Genomic DNA, 9,740 nt, shown 5'->3' with positions numbered 1-9,740 from the left:
ATACACACCCCCACCCACACATATACAGGAGTACATGCGCACGCACACTCACAAACACACACACTCATACACACCCCCACCCACACATATACAGGAGTACATGCGCACGCACACTCACAAACACACACACTCATACACACCCCCACCCACACATATACAGGAGTACATGCGCACGCACACTCACAAACACACACACTCATACACACCCCCACCCACACATATACAGGAGTACATGCGCACGCACACTCACAAACACACACACTCATACACACCCCCACCCACACATATACAGGAGTACATGCGCACGCACACTCACAAACACACACACTCATACACACCCCCACCCACACATATACAGGAGTACATGTGCACGCACACTCACAAACACACACACTCATACACACCCCCACCCACACATATACAGGAGTACATGCGCACGCACACTCACAAACACACACACTCATACACACCCCCACCCACACATATACAGGAGTACATGCGCACGCACACTCACAAACACACACACTCATACACACCCCCACCCACACATATACAGGAGTACATACGCACGCACACTCACAAACACACACACTCATACACACCCCCACCCACACATATAAAGAAACACACATGCAAATACACACGTACAAAATCGTACACACATCCAAACACACACAATGATTCACACACACACATACACGCTCACACACATACACACACCCACTCAAACAAACACATACTCATCCAAACACACACACACACATGTATACTCACACAAACACACATCTGCCCAAACACACACATACAGACTTACATGTCGGGTGTGCTTATACGAAGTAGTTTGTCAGAAAGAGGGAGCCGAGAACTTTGGCAAGAAGTATTTTAGTGAGCATTAAACTGCTGTGGTTGCAACTGGCCCCAGTCCTGCCTGCTCAGGAATCTCCTCTACCCTTGCTGCCCACCAGATGTGGGCCAATCAGCTCCTCAAACCTGTCCCACCATTCAATGAGATCATGACTGATCTGTGGCCGAACACCAGACATGTACCTTTAGCCCATATCCCGTTGCTCAACAAAAGATGCTCCATCTCAATTTTAAAAGTAACAACTAGCATCAGCTGTCTTTTACTGCAGAGAGGTTCCACTCTTAGTGTGTGAAAGTGCTTCCAAACATCTCTCCTGGATGTTCTGGCCCTAATTCTCAGACTTTACTCTCTTGTTGTAGAATCTCCAATCAGTGGAAATAGTTTATCTTCTGTTAACATCTTGAAGGCTTCAATCAGATCATCCCTTAACCTTCAAAACTCCAGAGGAAACATAGGCATCTTGGAGCCATTTACTGATCAATAATGAACTTGCTTGGTCACATAATGATCTGTCTTTCGACAGTCATGGGTAGATAAGTTTCATAGAACCCCTACAGTGTGGAAACAGGCCACTTGGCCCAACAAGTTCACACTGATCCTCACAGCATCCCATCCAGACCCATCCCCCTAATCTACACAACCGTAAACACTACAGGCAACGTAGCAAGACCAATCCACCTGGCCTGTACAGCTTTGGGCTGTTGGAGGAAACCGGAGCACCCGGAGGAAACCCACGCAAACACAGGAAGAATGTGCAAACTCCACACAGACAGTCGCCTGAGGGTGAAATCGAACCCTGGTCCCTGGTGCTGTGAGGCTGCAGTGCTAACCATGGAGCCACCGAGCCACCGTGCCGCCCTCGAGTCGTCAAATGCTGAGGTGAGATGGGACCTGGGGCTTCAGACCCAGAGGTAGAGATGCTACCCTCTGCGCCAAAAGACCGCTTATCAACTCTGCAACCTCTGAAAAGCATGGATATTCTTCTTAAAATGTCGTACCAACACAATCCTCGAACTGAGGCTGAAGCAGTATTTCTTAAATTGCTGGCTGATGTATCGGTGCAGATGGCACACTTAACAAACAATACATTTCTTTGATTCCAGCTTTTAACCTTTGGTGCTACCCATGGTTCTCAGCAAGACAGTCCGAAATCCAGTCGCTTCATCCTGGTTTTGTGAAGGCAGAGCTCCAACACAGTACTTTTAAAATTTTTAAATCATTTTGCAGAATGTCACTGGCCAGGCTGGTATTTATTGCCCATTCCTAATTGCCCAGAGGGCAGTTAAGAGTCAGACACATTCTTTTGTGGGTCTGGAGTCACATGTAGGCCAGGCCAGGAAAGAATGGCTACTTCCATCCCTGAAGGACATTACTGCAATCAGATGAGCATTTCTGACAATCAAATCACAGTTATCATTAGATCCTTAATTCCAGATTTTTGTTGAATTCAAAATCTGCTGTGGTGGAATTCAAACCTGGTTCCCCATGGGTCTCTGGATTAACAGCCCGGCCTGTACCACTAGGCCATCACCTCCCATTCATTTATGTTTTATTTTTAGTTTTATTTCTCTTAGGCTTTCTTTCGTTTAGAACCTTTACACTCACAACATTGTACAGGCTGTTCTGTTTGTACTCTCTCCTATGGGTGTCACTGGCAAAGCCAGAAGTTGTTGCCCCATCCTTAAGTGCCCTCCAAATGGTGTGGCTTGCCAGGCCATTTCAGAGGGCAGTTGGAAGTCAACTGTATTGCTGCAGGTTTGGAGTCACACGTGGACTGGATCAGGAAAGGATGGCAGATTTATTTCCCTAAAGGATATTAGTGAATCCTTATTGTGCAGATAGTGGTCAGTCAATCTATTTTATCTGCCAAACAGCATCCCAGCCCCTCCCCACATTTACCATAGCTAATCCATGGGCAGCACAGTGGCTCAGCGGTTATCAATGCTGCCTCACAATACCAGGGGCCCAAGTTCGATTCCACCCTTGGCTGACTGTCTGTGTGGAGTTTGAATGTTCTCCCATGTCTGTCTGGGTTCTGGATGTTCTCATTTCTTCCCACAGTCCTAAGCTGTGTAGGTTTGGTGGAACAGCCATGGGCTACACGGGGTTACAAGGGTAGGGAAGGGGACTGGGCCTGGGTGGGATGCTTTTCAGAGGATCAATGCTCCGCGTAACCTGCACATCTTTGGACTGTGGCAGAAAAATGATCACCCAGAAGAAATCCACACAGACACGGGGAGAATGTGCAAACTCCACACAGGAGTTCACCTGAGGCTGAAATTGAACCAGATCCCTGGCACGGTGAGGCCGCAGTGCTAGCCACAGAGCCACCGTATGGGTGTTTCCTACACTGGACAATCATTTCACAATCACTATTGCTGAGACTAAGTCTACATTCCAGATTTTATTGAGGAAATTTAAGTTGCCTTGGCAGGCCCCATACTGGATTACTAGACCAGTGACGCCATCACCATCTCCCACAAAGAGATATCACATCCATGATAGGAAACTAAAATTGAAACACTCAACCGTTTTATCATTTTGACTTACCAATCACGTTTAGCATGATGCTTGACATTTTTGAGACGTTTGAGATGAGTGGGTTCATGGTAACGAAGTAATCTCCGCTGTCGTTGACCATTAGTGATTTCAACGTGAGGGTCCCATTAGCAGATAACTCTGCCCGGTCTGAATAGTCATTGCTGATATCTGTGGTATTACCAATCCAGAGAGCCACATCTGAACAGTTAAACCTCCAGCTACCGCTCCTCAACTCTGAAGATGTTTCCAACCGGAGCAGAATTTCAGATCCTACAGCTGCGTCAGCCTCCTGCCGACCATCGAAGATGGTAATGATCTGTGAGTTAACTGGAAGGAGAGAAAGATAACTAACTTGAGTGAGGGGGACTACAAAACTGTTTCTGACCCAAAAGCAAACTTCATTTAGAACATCTGTAAAAGCACATTGCAAAAAGATTTCCACTTGAATATCACCAACAGTGCAACGCAATTTACATTATTTTCTTACAGCACATTAAGCTAGACAGGGTTCAGAAAAGATTTACCAGGATGTTGCCAAGAACAGATGGTTTGAGTTATAAGGAGAGGCTGGATAGGCTGGGACTTTTCTTACTGGAGCGTAGGAGGTTGAGGGGTGGCCTTATACAGGTTTATAAAATGATAAGTGATGCAGATAAGGTGAATGGCAGATGTCTATCCTTAGGGTGGGGAATTTCAAGACTATGGCGGTATATTTTTAAGGTGATAGGAGAAATATTTAAATAAGACATGAAGGGCAACGTTTTTACACAGAACGCAATTTGTATGTGGAACCGACTTCCAGAGGAAGCGGTGAATGTGGGTACAGGTACAATGTTCAACAGACATTTCGTTAAGCACATGAATAAGAAGTGTTTGGAGGGATATGAGCCAAGGACATGCATGTGGGACTAGTTTAGTTTGGGATTATGTTCAGGGTGGATTGGTTGGGTCGAAGGGTCTGTTTCCATGCTATATGACTCTATGTTCTACTCTTAGACATCTTAGTACAATCACAATACTCTTAGTGTTGTCAATATATGGAAGGTTTGAGTTATAAAGAAAGGGTGGATAGGCTGGGTCCTTTTTCACTGTAACACAGGTGGTTGACGGTGTGATCTTATAGAAGTTTATAAAATCACGTGAGGTATAGATAGGGTTAATGGTGGGTGTCTGTTCCCTAGGACAGGTCATTTCACTTAGGGGCAGCATGGTTAGCACTGCAGTCTCACAGCACCAGGGACTCAGGTTCAATTCCAGCCTCGGGTGACTGTGCGGAGTTTGCACATTCTCCCCGTGTCTGCGTGGGTTTCCTCCGGGTGCTCCGGTTTCCTCCCACAGTCCAAAGATGTGCAGGCTGGGTGGATTGGCCAAGCTAAATTGCCTGTAGTATTCAGGGGTGTGTGGGTTATAGGGGGATGGGTCTGGGTGGGATGGTCCAAGGGGCGGTGTGGACTTGTTGGAGCAAAGGGACTGTTTAGACATTGTAGGGAATCTAATGTAAAAAAAAGACTAGGATGCATATTTTGAAGATGAAAGGAGAGAGCTTTAAAAATAATGTGAGGGACAAATTTTTTACATGAGGTTGGTTCACGTGCGGAATGACCTTCCTGAGGAAGTGGTGGATGCAGGCTCAGTTACAGTGTTTAAAAGTCACTCAGGTAAGTACAAGAATAGGAAAGGTTTGTAGGGATATGGGCCAGGAACAGGCAGGCGGGACTAGTTTAGTTTGGGATTCTGGTCGTCATTGACTGGTTGGACTGAAGAATCTGTTTCTATACTGTATCTAAACACATCTCAATACACTTACAATACTCTTAGTATTGACAGCATACATTGCATGTCAAGCTGAGGACAAAACATTTTAAATTGAAAACGCAGAAAGTTGCGAATAGAATTCAACTTTTCTTGATACAGTGTCTCTTATGTGCATTCACAACAACTTCAAGAACTCTTGCAAATAAACAAAGCTCACATCTGAAACAAACAGGGAACACTGGAGAAGCTCGGCAAGTCTGGCTGCAGCTGTTGAGAGAAGTACAGAGTTAACATTTCAAGTCCAGTCTGACTCTTCTACAGAAACACTCACCATAGACTCCTAAAGTCGACAGCACAAAAGAGTAGCCCTTCAGTCCACATAAAACAAAGCCCACCTCATAGAGTTGTACAGTCATCCAGCATGGAAATACACCCTTCAGTCCATCCAGTCCATACTGATCATAATCCCAAACTAAACTGGTCCTACCTACCTGCTCCTGGCCCATATCCCTCTAACTCGTTCCTATTCATGTACTTATCCAAATGTCTTTTAAATGTTGTATCTGCACCCACCATTTCCTCTGGAAGTTCATTCCACACAAACTCCCCTCTGCGTAAAAAAATTGTCCCTCGTGCCTTTTATAATGCTCTCCCCTCTCACCTTAAAAATGTGTCCCCTCATCTTGAAACTCCCATTCTCGTGAAAAGACAACTACCATTAACCGTATCTATACCCCTCCTTATTTTATAAACTTCAACATCCTATGCTCCAGTGAGAAAAGTCCCAGTCTATCGAACCTTTCTTTATAACCCAAACCTTTCATACCTGGCAACATCCTGGTAAATCTCTTCTGAACCCTCTCCAGCTTAATATCATCTTTCCTCTAACTGTGTGACTGGAAGAGGCCTCACCAATGTCTCATACAATCTCAACATAATATTGCAACTCCTACACTCAAAGGACTGAGCAATGAAGGCAAGCAGGCTAAATACCTTTTTAACCATCCTGCTTATAAGTGACCTAACTATTCTAATTTCATTTTCCGGCACTTGGTCCATCACTTTGGCATCGTGAGCATGCATGTAAATCTGAATTGTAACAACGTGGGATTGCAACATGCAGTCAGGAGAAAAGAAAAGGCGAATTTTTAATGGCACTTGCACAAATTAAAACATGCCCGTGCATGTTCTTTGAAGAACGTATCATGCAGGAAAAGGGAGGTGAAAATCAAAAGGCAAGTTTCAAGGAGATGGAACATCCCTCACACACTTGGAAGGTTAACTCTCACCTGAAGAGAAAACGACAGCACAGGCAAGCAAGGGCACTCCAAAGCCTCTCATCTTGATAGAACGGTTTGTCTCAGGTCTTCACTCCAGACTCTCCCTCTTTGCTGTGGTTCAGTGATAGAAACAGCAAATGATGACATACGCTACGCAACCAGAGGTGTTGGTCCCTATCCAAAAGAGCTGGTCTCTTATCTCAGATAAAACAGACTGCAGGCAGCCTGAGCAACTCCTAAAAAAGGCAGGAAACTTCGCAGCTGCTGCAAATCTGTCACTTCCTTTCACAAAATTTTGTTTGTTGATGTTGGCGATTTGAGAAGGCAGTGATGGTGTGTGGGACTAAATACGACAACCACACCCCTGCATCACTAGCCCACCTCTGATTGAACAGCCTGTGAACAGTGGTTAAAAATATTAAAACAGCCAGAAGGGGAATACATAGATAACACAGAAACATTCCTTGGCTGCTGGCCTCATTTTTTTTTGTTTTCCATTTGCTGGAATATTTTAACTCATGAATCTCAACGTAGCACATACTTCAGATGGTATATACAATACAATTGTTGTGGGGGGGAGGGAGTGGAGAGGAATCTGGTTTATGTTCAACTGAGAGCTGCTTTCTCAAGCTTTTTAAGTTTTGTTTGGCAGTTCCTTGATCAGCTCAGGCCCTGTGCATTTTTTCCCTGCTGACGAACACAAGGGAAGGATATCGAAAGGCCGTCACTCCCTACGATTGGTCACCCCGTGAGGCACAGGCTGGGAAACACGGCCAAGCTGGCAACACAGCGAAGTTGCGGCCATTTGGAGCACTCTGACTGGGCTGACTGAGAAAGAGCTTAATCCCACCTTCAGCAAAGTCATTCCATCAGTCCTGTGCCCTACATTCATTGTTTCCAGTGCATACAATTTAACAGAAAAGGGCAACCCTTTCGCTAAAGAGGTCAGTGATCATTCCCACCACCCTGAGAGCAGTCATAATCACACAGACACAGTCTCTCTCACCATGGGGCTGCTCTCTCATTAGAGAGAGACAGATGTTGTTGGTTTAACCTGAAAGAGAGCCTGTCATGGTAACCTCAGCCTTTGTGAGAATTGTATCCATGCTGTTAGCATCGTGTGCCAAGCATGCAGTCAACTGAGCTAAATGACTGCTCCCTGCCCCATCTTTCTTTTTCCTTTCACATGTCCACATCCATACACTTGTTTCCTCAAGCACATGTACACAGTTGTGCACACACACTCTAACATACAGTTGCAAACATGTACAAACATTCACACACTCATACATAGCTACACACACACACACACACACACCCACACACAGACACACACACTCTCTCTCTCTCTCTCTCTCATGCAGCAAGTTCCTCAATAAAATCTTCTCCATTGTCAATCCCTCAGGGGTTTGGGTGAGTCTCCTCTGGGGGTCGGCCGGGGGGGTGGGTGGGGGTTGCGGAGGGGGGGTGACCGGGGCTGGGGGGAGGTGCGGCTGTGCGGGTTGAGTGTGTGAATAATCCGATCCTGAAACTGCAAACCCAGCCCTAGGTGGAGAAGATACACCCTTGTGTATCCAGCACCCTCACTGGAAGGGCCCTTTCTGGTTTTAGACTTTCTGGTCACCGCTAACAATGTCTGACTGTGAACACAGAAAGATCCCATTCTGGCAAAACTAAAACAGCTGGGCGGTGATGAGGGAAACCAAAGGGCCATCACAACAGAAATGAAACCTTCCTGGGCCCGGCAGGACCAGATCTCCACAGAGGAAGGCACATTGTGATGGGGGGAGCAGGAGTGGCAGCCCCAAGAAAAGATCACTGCCAGATGCTGGCTGAACTCTACCAGGGGTTTCCAAAACATAGATGTTGGCGAGAAGTTATGTCTGGTGGCCAGGACTGGATGCTGATAGAGCCAGCAGTGCCCAGAGTGCCAGCAAGGACAAAAATTACCACCAGCAGCTCCCCCACATTCATGGGAATGGCCGGGTAAACCCTGGACTCCGTTGCACATCGACTATGCCAGTCTTTTCATGGGCTCAGAGTTTTCGGTCATTGCGGTCGTCCATTCAAAGTGGTTGGGCATGCATAGAGTTCATCCGTCAAACACAAGGATGACAATTGAAATTTGTGAGCATCTTCTGCAATGTACAATGTACTCGTAGGTGCTGCTCACAGACAACGGGCCATCACTTACCAGCAGGGATTCAAAGTTTTTCTCAAGTCAAATGGCATTTGGCATGGAAGGGCAGCTCCATACCATCTATCGTCCACTATTCTGGGGGAAAGAGCAGTCTAAACTTTGAAGGCAGGCCTGAAGAAACAACCTGAAGCTTCTCCTGGCACCTGGTTCCGATCTGATTGTCGGACCACCCCTCAAGCAACTACAGGGGTAGCTCCAGCAGGATTTCTCATGGGGAGGAGACTCTGCCCCAGGTTGAATCTACAAGTTTCAAGGCCTAGGGTGGGAAGGGTGAAACAGCATCAGGAACACCAAAGCTGGGCGCAAGACTCCTCTGAGCGAGGGAGACAGTTCTCTTAAGGAGGTGAACTTTGGCGTTGAAGCCACAGGAATGGTCCTGCATGGGTAAGATGCAAGGTCAGATCCTATGACAGACAAAGTTTGGGTAGGTGAGGTGATCCTGAACAAGCTTGCGGACGACATGAAAGTTGCAATCTTGCAAACGATGCAGGAGCAAAACATACCCAGCCCCTCAGAACACCCGGCAAGGCTATCCGAACCAATGGGTTCTCCCATCAAAGAAGCATGAGATGGGCATGGAAGATGTTGCAGCCTCAACACTAAAGAAGATAAATTTCTTCTAAGGTGCTCTGCCAGTATCTGAGGTAGAGTCGGAGGAACTGGACTTGGTGTGAAAAAGCTCCCAAAAATGCGATGGAAAGAGGAAGGGCTTATGTCTCAGGACATTGAAGGGGAGGGATGAGGTGAATGGAGTGAGGTCAGACAGATGGATCGCATAGAAAATGAGTTCCCTGATTGGGTCAAACCTGGCCCAATCACAGAGCCCTGCCTGATGGAAATAGGTGGTTGTCCCAAGAGGCTTGAGTGTTCAGGTGCAGAGCTCTTTAAAATGCCACGGACAGGTGAGCAAATGCTAATGGAATGCTGGCCTTTACATCTATAGGACTGGAGTACAGGGGTACCGAAATTATGTTGTAGTTAAACAAAACCCTCGTTAGACCCTGCTTGAAGTACTGTGAGCAGATCTGGGCACCAAACCTTAGGAAGGATATATTGGCCTTAGAAGGACCACAAGTAGGTTTACAAGAGTGAGACCTGG

The 9,740-nt window shown here is 46.4% G+C and overlaps 1 protein-coding gene across 3 annotated transcripts in view; it reads right to left on the bottom strand.

Moving 5' to 3' along the window:
* LOC125448551 (carcinoembryonic antigen-related cell adhesion molecule 5-like) overlaps window positions 1-6,776 on the bottom strand; it is a 61,588-nt gene extending 54,812 nt beyond the window's left edge. Inside the window, exons 1-2 of one of the 3 annotated variants that reach the window (XM_059641258.1) lie at window positions 6,451-6,776; window positions 3,416-3,733 (exon numbers count right to left, since the gene is read on the bottom strand). In XM_059641258.1, coding sequence (XP_059497241.1) covers window positions 3,416-3,733; window positions 6,451-6,502 — 370 coding nt within the window. In that variant the 5' untranslated portion in view covers window positions 6,503-6,776. The remainder of the gene's footprint in view (window positions 1-3,415; window positions 3,734-6,450) is intronic. The other 2 variants (XM_048523933.2, XM_048523932.2) reach the window with 2 other exon arrangements.
* Window positions 6,777-9,740: the final 2,964 nt, after the last annotated feature.

This window comes from Stegostoma tigrinum, chromosome 41 (genome assembly GCF_030684315.1).
Source record: "Stegostoma tigrinum isolate sSteTig4 chromosome 41, sSteTig4.hap1, whole genome shotgun sequence".
Taxonomy (NCBI): domain Eukaryota; kingdom Metazoa; phylum Chordata; class Chondrichthyes; order Orectolobiformes; family Stegostomatidae; genus Stegostoma; species Stegostoma tigrinum.
The sequence above is the reverse complement of the archived record's forward strand: the minus strand, read 5'-3'. Positions and strand labels throughout refer to the sequence as shown.